The sequence below is a fragment of the Podarcis gaigeae genome (assembly GCF_964106915.1).
Source record: "Podarcis gaigeae genome assembly, chromosome: 13".
NCBI classification, from domain to species: Eukaryota; Metazoa; Chordata; class Lepidosauria; order Squamata; family Lacertidae; genus Podarcis; species Podarcis gaigeae.
Window position 1 is genome coordinate 831,604 of NC_139689.1, and position 12,922 is coordinate 844,525.

At 52.7% G+C, this 12,922-nt stretch overlaps 1 protein-coding gene across 2 annotated transcripts; it reads left to right on the forward strand.

Moving 5' to 3' along the window:
• The first annotated feature begins 6,731 nt into the window (after positions 1 to 6,731).
• On the forward strand, positions 6,732 to 12,662 carry LOC310830643 (E3 ubiquitin-protein ligase TRIM56-like). Of its 2 annotated transcripts, XM_083710452.1 has the most exons (3): positions 6,732 to 6,869; positions 10,313 to 11,481; positions 11,536 to 12,662. In XM_083710452.1, exons 2-3 carry the CDS (start codon positions 10,344 to 10,346, stop codon positions 12,414 to 12,416), a joined length of 2,019 nt encoding a protein of 672 aa, XP_083566578.1. In that variant the 5' UTR covers positions 6,732 to 6,869; positions 10,313 to 10,343; the 3' UTR covers positions 12,417 to 12,662. The 2 variants fall into 2 exon arrangements, with proteins under 2 accessions (XP_083566578.1, XP_083566577.1); XM_083710451.1 differs by having other exon boundaries at positions 10,313 to 12,662.
• The last annotated feature ends 260 nt before the right edge of the window (positions 12,663 to 12,922 follow it).

Consider the following 12,922-nt stretch of genomic DNA (forward strand, 5'->3'; position numbering starts at 1 on the left):
CTTGGGGTGTGTGGGCTGCTGTTCCTCTCAACTGGGCAAGACGTCCTCCATCCTATTAAAGTCATCTTCAGAACTTTCCGGGGGAGCTCTCTGCCAAAGAACATAATGAAGGAATTTTTATTATACTGTACATTTAAAGCTACATTTATTTAACAGCAAACTGCCAAGATGTAGGTAGGGGAAAAAGCAGGTCTCCCTGCACCTACAAGCCACAGCCCAGTAACACATACGGAGGGCCGTCTGTCATGGCTGCTTTATTTGAGATTCCTGCATTGCAGGGGGTTGGGCTGGATGACCCCCGGGGGTCCCTTCCGACTCTGGTGACATGAGATCGTACAGAAAATTAAACAAGCATATTTCAGGGGCTCCTTAGGCCAATGAACTGGGAAACTGAGGAAACCGAGAGGCAAATGTGATGTTTTCCAAGCGGAGGGAGAAGCCTTGTGAGACCAGGAAAACCAGAACAAGCCCCTGGTCTTTCTGTTTGAGGCCGGAGGGGAACCCCAAGGCACCCCCTAAAACTCCTCATGGGAGCCTGAGGGAATTAACGTACTTTTCCGTGTATGAGACTAGGTATTTTTTTACTTTAAAATAAGGTTAAAAATCTGGGGGAGTCTTATACACGGGTAGTGCATATGCCCATTTTCTAAATGTGGGGTCCCCAAAAGTAGGGGGCGTCTTATACATGGGGGCGGAAAAATACAGTACATGAATTAATGGATATAAAATGGTGGCTGTTTGGGAGGCCTCCGGCTATGAGGGCCTGGCCTCCTTTTTCCCAAACTGCCACACACACACACACATCTCCATCAAGCGCACATAAATGTTAGGAAATAAATAAGCTGCCCCTGAGGAAGAGGACAAGAAAGAACCTTTGGACAATTGTCGGCAGGGGCCGAGACCGGGGAGGGGAGATGGTGGAAGAAAATTGGGAATTTAAAGTGTATATATGGAGATTTAAAAAAAAAAAATTAATGAGAGATGGAAAAATCGTGGAATGAAATTTTTATGTCCCTAAGGGAAACGTCTTAAGAGAATAAGTTCAAATATATCAGTTTTAATGAGAAACAAGATTAAATAAAGTAAAAATGGATGGTTAATTGGTGAAAGAAGAGAATGAAAAATTACAGTATATTAAGATAAATTATTAGGATAAAAACAAAGATGAAGGATTTGCTGAAATATCTATCTGAACTAGAATACAAAGAGGGGAGGTGTGAGGAGGTCAAGGAAATAAGTTAAAGAAAGAAAATTACTGTATGAAGGTTTGACTTGTTCTTTTTTTCTTTTTGATTGTATTTTTAATTCTTTTTTTCTTTTTTATCTGTTTTTGCTTTTTTATTTTTTCTTGGATGTGACTTGTTTTTATGTACTGTTTTGTTTTCTTTTTTGTTTCTTTTTGTAACCTTTAAAATTTGAATAAATATTTTTTTAAAAAAAAAAAGAAGAAGAAAGAACCTTTGGAGTCCCCATGAAGGAAAGAAAATCCTCCTGAGGGAGCAAGCGATGGTCCGTTGCCTGAGGAGGGAGGGGGAGGGGCAGCTCTTCTAGCACTTTCTGAGGGGAAGAAAAAGGCGGGAAAAGGCCTCAGGCGGAGGGAGGAGGGAGGAGGGAGGCCGGCTCCTCCTTGGCCTCTGTGCCGTCTCTTCCTATCCCGGCCTCTTCTGAGGAGAAAAAGGGGCCCCTTTCTGAGGAAAGTGTCTCTTTTCTGAGGAGGAAAAGCATCTCCTCAGGAACAACCCATTTATTTTATTCAGTTATAACTACACGCCGTTTGATTGCAAAAAAAACAAGACCCCTCGAAGCAGTTTACAAAGGAGAAAGCAGTAAAACTGAGAGAGATTCGCAAGTGTACTTCGGAACATACAAAAGTTGAAATGCTGAAATAGATTAAGATTTCCTCAGCTTCCAGTCCTGGCGCTCCTTAGGTTTACTCTTTCTCAATTGTTTTGAGGACGGGGTATAATAACGTACAAAAGTCGTAACATAAATTGGTAATTGTACAGGGAGAAAGGATGAGTGAATTTCGAAACCAAAGTTGGAAACGTTATTGTACTGAGAGCAGCGAAGAAGGAAGGAAAATAGAGGGAATGTCTGAGGGGTGGGAAGTCAGCTTTTAAATCAGTAATAATAATAATAATAATAATAATAATAATAATAATAATAATAATAATTTGTACCCCGCCCACCTGACTGGGTTGCCCCAACCACTCTGGGCGGCTTCCAGCATATATAAAAACATAGTAAAACCTTAAACCTTAAAAAGCTTCCCTATACAGGGCTGCCTTCAGACGTTTCCTAAATGTTATATAATTGCTCATCTCCTTCACATCTGATGGAAAGGAAGGGCGCCACTACCGAGAAGGCCCTCTGCAAATCCATTTGTATTGATTTGGTGAAAAATGGTTACAAATAATGGGAAATCAATTTTTAAAAATTGGCCAAAAAGAACTTCAGGGGAGTGGAACGGTAATTTTAAAAAAACAACAGTTAAACATTGTGTGACTTTCTAGGGAGAGCAAAGAGCCACCAGGTGACGCCATTGAGCAACTTACTTGGCTAGTTAGGGCTTTGTGTGATTATGTGATCATGCCTTCCGTCTTTCTCTCTCAGCCTACCTTTATCCAAGTGATCTGTGGGGAACAGGGCTTTCTTTACCATTTATTTTACTTTCCCCATACACAGCCTCCCCACCCCAGGAGCTCAAGGTGGCCCCATATAATAGTTCACAAATTGGAACACTTACTTCCGGGTTTGCAGTGTTTGGGTTCCAAGTTGTTTTTTCTTGTAGTTTGGAACCATTGCTCCGTGTCCGCTTCTCTGGAGCAGCAGAAAACAACCTTTCTCCCTCCTCTATGTGACATCCTTTTCTATATTTGAACATGGCTATCATATCACCCCTTAACCTCCTCTTCTCCAGGCTAAACATGCCCAGCTCCCTTAGCCGTTCCTCATAAGGCATTGTTTCCAGGCCTTTGACCATTTTGGTTGCCCTCCTCTGGACCCGTTCCAGTTTGTCAGTGTCCTTCTTGAACTGTGGTGCCCAGAACTGGACACAGAACTCCAGGTGAGGTCTGACCAGAGCAGAATACAGTGGCACGATTACTTCCCTTGATCTAGATACTATACTCCTATTGATGCAGCCCAGAATTGCATTGGCTTTTTTTTTTGCACTCAGCTATGTGGGGCTTGCGGCCGTGTGGTGAAGAACGATGCACCTCTGAGCCCACACAGCACACCAGGAATACGCTCTCCTCCGGGCCGTGCTTCAGCTCCAGAGTTCAGCCTTAGGGCAGGTGATGCAGCAGCAGAGAATGCCTCTGAGCATACCTAGAATGCCTTTCCCTCTGCCTTGCCCAGTGTGGCATGCTTGGTGTGCTTTGAGGCTTGCAGGTTCCTTCTCTGGGTTTCACTTCCGCCTTCGAAGGTGACAGCTCTCTTGCAAGGCAGGATTGGTGCTCTGAATGTTTGGGTGTGGACATTTCCAGCTCTGCCGGCCTGGCTGTGTGCACTGCCTGGGCGTGGGGCAAGGGAGAGGAGGCCTGTGGGTGCTCCTTGCATTTTCCAGTGGGGCTGGACGGTCCCGATCCCGAGGGGTGAAGGCCGGGAGCCTCTCTTGTCACTGCTGCATTATCTCACACATGATGAAGTGGCCCCTGAGCCACAAAACCTCCTCCTGCAAAAAGAAACATGTTAAGAGGCCACTGCGACACTCCCATCTCTTTCTCCTGGAGCAGGATAACCTGGAAGTTTCTCCTCCTGAAATTATTAAACAAGTGGAACTGGCTGCAGGCAAGATATATCCTCTGCTGGATATTGCTCAGGCAGCTTTTCCAGTTTGCAAAACGCTCCACGCCATCTAATCCGCTATTGACCCTGCAGGCCATTGTTTTACGGATATGTGGAAATTTCAGCTCAAAGAACATAGAACTGCTACACAGGGGGAACAAACTAATCAGCTGAGAGTCCTTAGGGGCCAAAACTCCAAAGGGGATGATTTAATACCTGTTTGGTCTTCTCCCCCCCCATTTGTAAGTAAGAACTTAATTTGTTCTAGAGGTCTGTTCTTAACTTGAAACTGTTCTTAACCTGAAGCACCACTTTAGCTAACAGGGTCTCCCACTGCCGCTGCTCCGCCGCTACACGATTTCTGTTCTTATCCTGAAGCAAATTTCTTAACCTGGGATAGCAGAGTCCGTAACCTGAAGCGTATGTAACCCAAGGTACCACTGTATTGCCATTCCCTTGGTATAACGGGCTACCTTGCCTTGTAACCATGTCTTGTTTAATCATTCTGTCTATGCTATACCTAGTTCCAGTCGCTACTTTCCACACAATCTCCCCCCCCCCCCCATTTTATTTCATGCCTGGTTTTGCAGATGTGGGAAGCTTATTTTGGGCACCCATCTGTCTCGGGAGACAATGGAGGAGTTCGCCTTCAGGGGTGAAGCCAAACTGTTGGAAGGTTGCAGCATCTGCTGGGGCTGTAGACACTGAGACATGAGATGAGTTTTTATTGCAGCAGGGGCAGATGAAGGCGTCCAGTTACGCTGCTGCAGATGGACCACTGTGTTTCTTCTCTCTGCGCTCCCCTTAAGTCATCATTCCCACTCCCCCCACCCCAAAAATATTGCAGCTAAAATGCCTTTTTATTTAAGCTTTGCACATATATATATATATAAAAGCAAAGACACCACCTTGCCAGCAAAGGTCCGTCTAGTTCAAGCTATGATTTTCCCAGTAGTGATGTATGGAAGTGAGAGCTGGACCATAAAGAAGGCTGATCGCTGAAGAATTGATGCTTTTGAATGGAGACTCTTGAGAATCCATGGACTGCAAGAAAATCAAACCTCTCCATTCTGAAGGAAATCAGCCCTGAGTGCTCACTGGAAGGACAGATCCTGAAGCTGAGGCTCCAAGACTTTGGCCACCGCATGAGAAGAGAAGACTCCCTGGAAAAGAGCCTGATGTTGGGAAAGATGGAGGGCACAAGGAGAAGGCGAGGACAGAGGACGAGATGGTGGGACAGTGTTCTCAAAGCTACCAGCATGAGTCTGACCTAACTGTGGGAGGCAGGGGAAGACAGGAGGGCCTGGCGTGCTCTGATCCAGGGGGTCACGAAGAGGCGGACACAACTCAACGACTAAACAACATATATATATTTATATACTTGCAGGGGCAAATAAGACTGTTGGTGCACTTTTTTTTTTTTAAATTGGTATCTGCCTCCCCATACGGCAAGATGCCTTGAGCATTGTTTTAACTGTGGAAAGGTGCATACAAATAAAATGATGATGCTAAAATGGTGCCCACCAGAAAAACATGCTGCTGTGCCAAAGTGAAGAACCCAGCCATGTTGCCTGAAACATCCCTGCCTGCAGGTCAGGATTAGGCCTCCAAGGCCTTGTGTGGCACACACCTGCGGAGGTCGTCTCTTGGTTGGCACACAGTCACGCGCAGGACAAGAACCATAGAATTGCAGTAACCTAAGCAAGACCACCTACCCCTCACCTTCGTTCGAGCTTCAGCAAGACTAACGCCATCTTGTTGCTGGCCGACACTGTAATCGCGCTGAAACGCAGGCTGAAAAGGGGGCAGAGAAAGAGCAAACCACAAAGGGGTGTGTAAAGGAAAGTTTTGTGAGCATGCAAGGGCACAGCATACACAAAGGGGAAGAAAGAGGAAATGCCGAGGTTAGCTGAGGCATGCAAACATCTACCTTTGTGGTTAAAGCTGGTGGTAGGACTGTATCCCGGGTGGTTAGCTGGTGTGTCTAAACAATACGATGACTATAAAAACAGTGTACAACAAAGAACGGGGTTCAGCCTCTGACTGCTTCCTTGGTCGCTTGCTGTAACCTTTCCTCCTCCTGAAAGAAATAATACTTTGCGTTTTATTCTTGGGTGATGTTCTTCGGAGCTGGTGAGTAAAGGACTAGGCTGTGCAGGGGACCTTAAGGTAAAGGTAAAAAGACCCCTGACCATTAGGTCCAGTAATGGCTGACTCTGGGGTTGCGGCGCTCATCTCGCTTTACTGGCCGAGAGAGCCAGCGTACAGCTTCCGGGTCATGTGGCCAGCAGGACTAAGCTGCTTCTGGTGAACCAGAGCAGCCATGGAAACGCCGTTTCCCTTCCCGCCGGAGTGGTACCTATTTATCTACTTGCACTTTGATGTGCTTTCGAACTGCTAGGTTGGCAGGAGCAGGGACCGAGCAACGGGAGCTCACCCCGTCGCGGGGATTCGAACCGCCGACCTTCTGATCGGCAAGTCCCAGGCTCTGTGGTTTAACCTACAGCGCCACCCGCGTCCCTGCAGGGGACCTTAGGGGAGTCAAAAGGGAACCCGGGGTCATCTAGTCCAACCCCTGAGATGCATGAATCACAGCTGGACGGGGCCCTCTTTTGGCCTGACCCAGCTGCTGTCCTCCGTTCTTGCGTCCACGAAGGAAACAGGGAGCTCTCCGACAGGGGGTGGGAAGTGGGGCGGCCCCAGGAGGGCACACTTTGCCAAGACCCGCTTGCAAGAACTCCTCGGGGGGTGGTCCAGCCTGGATACCCAAGAGGAGACGGGCTGCGAGGCTCAAAGGGAGCGAGGAGAGCCGAGGGGAGCGGGCGGGCCGGACGCCCCCTCTCCGGCCCTGCGTTGCGCCCCAGCGGAACCAGCCCCGAGCCCCCCCCCGCCACCCCCCTGTCGCAACCTCCCGGCCCCGCGGCGCCTTGCCTTGCGGGGATCCTCCGCCCCTTGGGGGCCGGGCCAGGCGTCAGATTCGCTTTCGCTTTCGTGCAGTGACGCTCCCCGCCCCACATCTCGGGGGCGACCTCCGGGGGAAGGGCAAGCGGGGAGGACCCCAGCCCAGCTGCCGCTCCGAGGTAGGGGCTCCTTCGCGGGTGGGCGGACAAGCTGCCAGCCAGTCGGGAGTCGCCCCCCAGATATGGAGTAAAGGGCGGCGGCCTTTGGCCCGGAGACCTTCGGAGGGTTAGGGGCGGCCGGAGTGGGTCGGGGGGGCGGTCCTTCTCTCCCTGGATCCCGGGAAGGGGAGGTCACGCTGGTCGCAAGGGCCTGTTTTCTGCTGCTCCAGAGAAGCGGACACGGAGCAATGGATCCAAACTACAAGAAAGAAGATTCCACCTAAACATTAGGAAGAACTTCCTGACAGTAAGAGCTGTTCAACAGTGGAATTTGCTGCCGAGGAGTGTGGTGGAGTCTCCTTCTTTGGAGGTCTTTAAGCAGAGGCTTGACAACCATATGTCAGGAGTGCCCTGATGGTGTTTCCTGCTTGGCAGGGGGTTGGACTCCATGGCCCTTGGGGTCTCTTCCAACTCTGTGTCGCAAGGGCCTCGATGAGAGCTGGGCAAGGGCGCCCCCGCCAGCGCCAGGAGTCTCCTGGGAACCCAAGAGTCCTGCCCCCTAACCCCCACTCCCGTTCATAGGCGCCGACTCCATGGGGCCTGAGGGGGCCCGAGCCCCCTCAAAAATTCGGGGCTCAAAAATTCGTTTGGGGGGGCTCCGCCCCCCCAATAATTTAAGAAAATTATTACCGTATTTTTCCGGCCTTCTGCCTCAGGGTCTTACTGCCCACCCTGCTCTGTTTCCTTGCTGTGTTTGCTGAAACGGAACAAAGAGCAGGGAAAGCCCCTCCCCTCCAGGCAGAGGGAAAGCAGCGTGTGTCTCTGTGCTCCGTGCAGGAGGGAGAGAGAGAGAGAGAGAGAGAGAGAGAGCGCGAGGTGGCTGACTTGGGTGGGTAGGTGAGGGAAAACTTTGGCCTTCCTTTCCTCCCTCCTACTGTTATACCCCTCTCCTGCATTCTTAGCCAGCTGCTTCTCGGCACACCCCTCTCCTGCTCCGTGTCCCTTCTGTGTTTTTCCTTCCCTCCCCACTTAAAATGTGGTTAAAAAGCATGGATCCACATGGATCCTCAGGATCTTTGCATTGGGTCAGCCCAAATTCACCATCAGAGCACATAGCATGTCCATGGCTACAGCCTGCCCCCCAAAAATCACGCACCCACTGTTGCCTGGGGCTGCAGTGGTGCAAAAATGTGGTTAAAAAGCATGGATCCACATGGATCCTCAGAATCTTTGCATTGGGTCAGCCCAAATTCACCATCAGAGCACATAGCATGTCCATGGCTACAGCCTGCCCCCCCAAAATCACGCACCCACTGTTGCCTGGGGCTGCAGTGGTGCAAAAATGTGGTTAAAAAGCATGGATCCACATGGATCCTCAGAATCTTTGCATTGGGTCAGCCCAAATTCACCATCAGAGCACATAGCATGTCCATGGCTACAGCCTGCCCCCCCAAAATCACGCACCCACTGTTGCCTGGGGCTGCAGTGGTGCAAAAATGTGGTTAAAAAGCATGGATCCACATGGATCCTCAGAATCTTTGCATTGGGTCAGCCCAAATTCACCATCAGAGCACATAGCATGTCCATGGCTACAGCCTGCCCCCCAAAAATCACGCACCCACTGTTCCCTGGGGCTGCAATGGTGCAAAAACGTGGTTACAAAACATGGATCCACATGGATCCTCAGGATTTTTGCATTGGGTCACCCCAAATTCACCATCAGATCACATGTCTGTGGCCACAGCATGAAGCACAAAAATGATACATCCACTGTTTCATTCAGAATGTTTTTTTCCCTTGTTTTCCTCCTCTAAAAACGATGTGCGTGTTATGGTCAGGTGCGTGTTATAGAGCGAAAAATACGGTAGTTATATTATGCTTTGTAAAATCACAAAATTATGTTGGTATTTTTTATTTTCCTTGTTTGATGATAGTTACCTTTTAAAATACATTCAGTAATGAGTTAAAACAAATAATTATTACGGTAGTAAAAGAGGCGGCGCGAGTAGTTTTGCTCGGTGCGTGTGACTGGCCCAGCCCCTCTTTCCTTTTCCTCTCTTCTGCTCTCCCGCCGGGCGCCTGAGGGAGAGTTACTTAGCGGTTCTGAGGAGCCGCTGTTGTTTCGGCAGGGGAAAAACCGCCGCCCGCGAACCGCCGAGCTCCCTCTCTCTTTCCAGCCTCTCTCTCTCTCGCGCTATGGCCAAGGAGGAGGAGAAGCCCTTCAGCCAGTCTATGGCCGAGTGGCGGAGGTTCATCTACAACCCCAACAGCGGCGAGTTCCTGGGGCGAACGGCCAAGAGCTGGGGTGAGGAGGGCGAGCGAACGAGCGCGCGTGGGGAAGGGAGGGGAGGGGGCGGCCGGCACGAGGGGCGGTGGGAGGCACTTGCCTTGCCCACCACGCATCTCTCTCCTTCTCGGTCTCTCTCCCTCCCTCAGCTGGCGAGGGGGCCACGAGGCGGGCGGCAGCAGCAGCAACGGGCCGGGAGCGGATCTTAGAAAACTTCCCGGGGCAGGACCCCAGTATGGGCCCCCCCAATATTTTTTATAAGTCGGCGCCCCTGCTCCCGTTGGACATGTTGTAAAAACCGGGGGTCGCCTGTGAGGCTCAACCCACGGAGAGTGGCGCTTTCAACCCCGTGTGTGGGTTTCCCCGTGTTTGTCGCTGTGCGTTTAACGCGCTCCTGTGCGCGCCTTCCTACCTAGCGCATTTACGGACATGCGCTTCTTGTACAGAGCCTCGGTTTCCTTACATCAGGCGCAAGGGCTCCTTCTCCTGCCTCCTGGGGACACCCCGATCGGGGAGCCCCCTCTCACCCCAGCCTCCTAGCGGGAGGACTCCCGCTCCATCCCTTGCAGGGAGTTCAAAGGTCCAGCCATATCTGGTGTTTGCAGAACTTTTGTCCCAAGAGGACTGGACAAAGTCAGGGAGGAGGGAGGCTGTCTTTGGCTCCTAGTTACAATAGAGACTCTGCTGTGCCTTAGTGAATGGGGATCCGCTCCACTGTCAAACTGCTCTTACTGTCAGAAAGTTCTTCCTGATGTTTACGCTGCAATGTCCTTTCTTGTGACTGAACTCCTTTGTAAGTGAACTCAGGCTCACTTGTGGCAGCCCTTGAGATGTTTGAAGATGGCTACCATATCTCCTCTCAGTCCCCTCTTTTCCAGGCTAAACATACCCAGGTCCCTCAACTGCTCCTCATCAGGCTTAGTCTCCAGACCTTTGATCATCTTGGCAGCCCTTCTCTGCATACCTTCCAGCTTGTCAACATCCTCTTTAAATTGTGCTGCCCTGGACTTCTGATGATGCAGCCTAGAATCACATTAGTCTTTTTGCTGCTGCATCACAGCGTTGACTCATATTGAGCTTGTGGTTTACTAAAACCCCTGGATCCTTTTCACAGTGCGCTCTCTCTCTCTCCCTCTCTCTCTCTTTCTTGTCCGCCCCCTGACAGGTTCCCTTCAAGGCAAGCTCCCTGCAGCAGGGACCACCCCACCATGGCTGCCAAGGCCCCGTCCCTCTCCGAAGCCCTCACCAGCGGCTTCCTGACCTGCGCCATCTGCCTGGAGCGCCTCCGCCGCCCCAAGATCCTGCCCTGCCTGCACAGCTACTGCCAGGAGTGCCTGCGGAAGTTGGCAGGAGGCCAGAAGGAGCTTGAGTGCCCTGAGTGCCGTGAGCGGGTGGCCCTCCCAGAGGGGGGCGTGGGCGCCCTCCGGACCAACTTCTTCATCAACGGCCTGCTGGACCTGGTCCACCCCACAGGGGAGGCAGAGCCCACCTGCAGCCTCTGCCCGCTCATCGGCCAGGAGGCCGGCCGGCCAGCCGTCTCCCGCTGCCTGGACTGCGCCGACGACATGTGCCGGGACTGCGCCAGCGGGCACCGCTGCTCCCGCCTCACCCACCTCCACCGTGTGGTGGCCATGAAGGACTACCTCTCCGGAAAGCACGACGAGGAGATCCGGAAGCGCCAGGCGCTGCAGTGCAAAGAGCACACCGGCGAGGAGCTGCGCTTCTTCTGCACGCCCTGTGCCGCCGTCCTCTGCCGGGAGTGCCGGCTAGGGGCCCACCTCCAGCACCCTTGCCTGCCCCTGGCTGAGGCGGCCCAGGCCCGCCGTCCGGTCATCGTGGAGCTCCTGGCCGGGGTGGAGGAGACGGTGCAGGTCATCCGGGCGGGGAGGGCCAGCCTGGAGAGGGAGGCTGCGCAGCTGCAGGTGCGCGAGGCTAGCATCCGGGATGCGGTGGAGCAGGCGTGTTCACGGGCGGTGCAGCGGCTGCTGGCGCACCAGGAGGAGGTCCTGGCCCAGCTGACGGACTACGTGAAGGAGCGGCAGAAGGCCTGCCAGGCCCTCTGCTCCGATCTGGAGTTCCAAGAGCAGGTGGCCTCCAGCACCGTGGCCTTTGCCCAGAAGGTGCTGGGCCTGGGCAGGGAGGTGGAGATCGTCTCCCTGGAGCAGGTCATCTGTGAGCGTCTCAGGCATCTGCAAGGGTTCTCCTGGGAGCCGCTGGCCACCCGCCTGCCCTGCCTGGAGGTCGACGCTGAGATCGAGGGCAGAGGCTCCTGCCTGTTCCACCTGGAGTTCCGGGAGGAGAGCCCCACTGGAGTGCCGGAGGGCCACAAGGAGGCGGGCACAAAAGGTGCAAAGAAAGAGACCCACCTGCCGGAGGGCCCCCAGGAGGCGGGCACAAAAGGGGCAAAGAAGAAAAGGAGGAAGCAACAGCAGCAAGTGCCGCCTGCCAAGGAGGGATCCCCTGTGCCTCCTCCCAAGGTCCCGGAAGCCCCCCTTCTGACACCCAAGCCTCTCTTCTCGTGTAGCTTCTGGGTCAAGACCCCCAGTGACAAGAAGCGTCCTCAGGTCACAGGGCTCTGCCCCTTTGGCTCTGGAGAGCTGCTGGTGGCCGATGAGCAAAACCAGAAGCTGAAGCGCTTCTCCCTGCAAGGGGAGTTCAAGGGCACTGTCCCCGTCCCCAGTGACGTGGCCCCGGTCAGCGTGGCCACCGTGGGCAGCAAGGTAGCCTTCACAGCCGGCTCCTGCCTCTACCTCCTGAACGGTGAGGGTGGCCTGGTGTGGCAGAAGGCCCTGCGAAGGGGGCAGGCCAGCCATGCCGTGGTGGGGCTGGAGGGAGACCGTATGGCGGTGTGTGTGGCTGGGCAGTTGGAGGTGTACGACCTGGAGGGGCGGCTGCTGGAGAAGATTGTGCCTGAGGGCAGTGGGGAGAGGTGCCTCGTCTTCCTGGCCAACCACAAGGATGGCTTTGTGGGCTCGGACTGGTACCGCCGCAGCGTGGTCCTGTTCACCAGGACGGGGCAGCTGTTGGCCGAGTGCTCTGAGGAGCAGCTGGGCGAGTGCCAACCAGGGGCCGTTTGTGCCGACGCCACGGGCATCATTTACGTGGTCCTGCGGGAGCTGAACAAGGTGGTGGCCTTCTCCCCCAGTGGGGAGGAGTTGGGGGCGTTCCTCACTGCCGAGAACAGCATTGACCGACCGCGGGTGGTCACGGTAGCTAGGGAGGGGCGCTTTGCCGTGGCTCTGAGCAACGGCACCGTCCACATCTTCCGGATCAGGTATTAGGGCAAGTGAGACAGAGGAAGGGCAAGGGGGGGGGGTAAAAGCTGTATGTCCCAGAGTTAATGACCCAAGGCAGACTGGTGTTCCCATGGTCACACAGGGTGAGCAATGGTGTGTGTAGGAGACTAAAAGCATGCTTTTACTTTGTAACTCTGTTGTGATCACCATTCCTCTCTTCCCCCCCCTATAAATATCATTCAATAATAAAACAAATGTCTATATTTGCATCTTTGCAAGAGAGGACAATTGTGTATGAGCTGAAATAAAGAGCCTGGATAAAAAACGTCTTGCAGTTCTGATATTTTTGTCCTGAGATGCTTTCAGATGGGAACTTAATATGTAAAAGGGCCACAGAAACATCCTGTATGAGAAGCATAAACTCCACAGCAAACAGCTGCCTGGGAAACACCCCACCCCCCAATTTTTGAACATGCAGAAACTCCACTGGGAGCAGCCAGAGAGTCTGGGAGCAGGAGCTCAACTGTTCAGAAATGGGGCAGAATCTCACC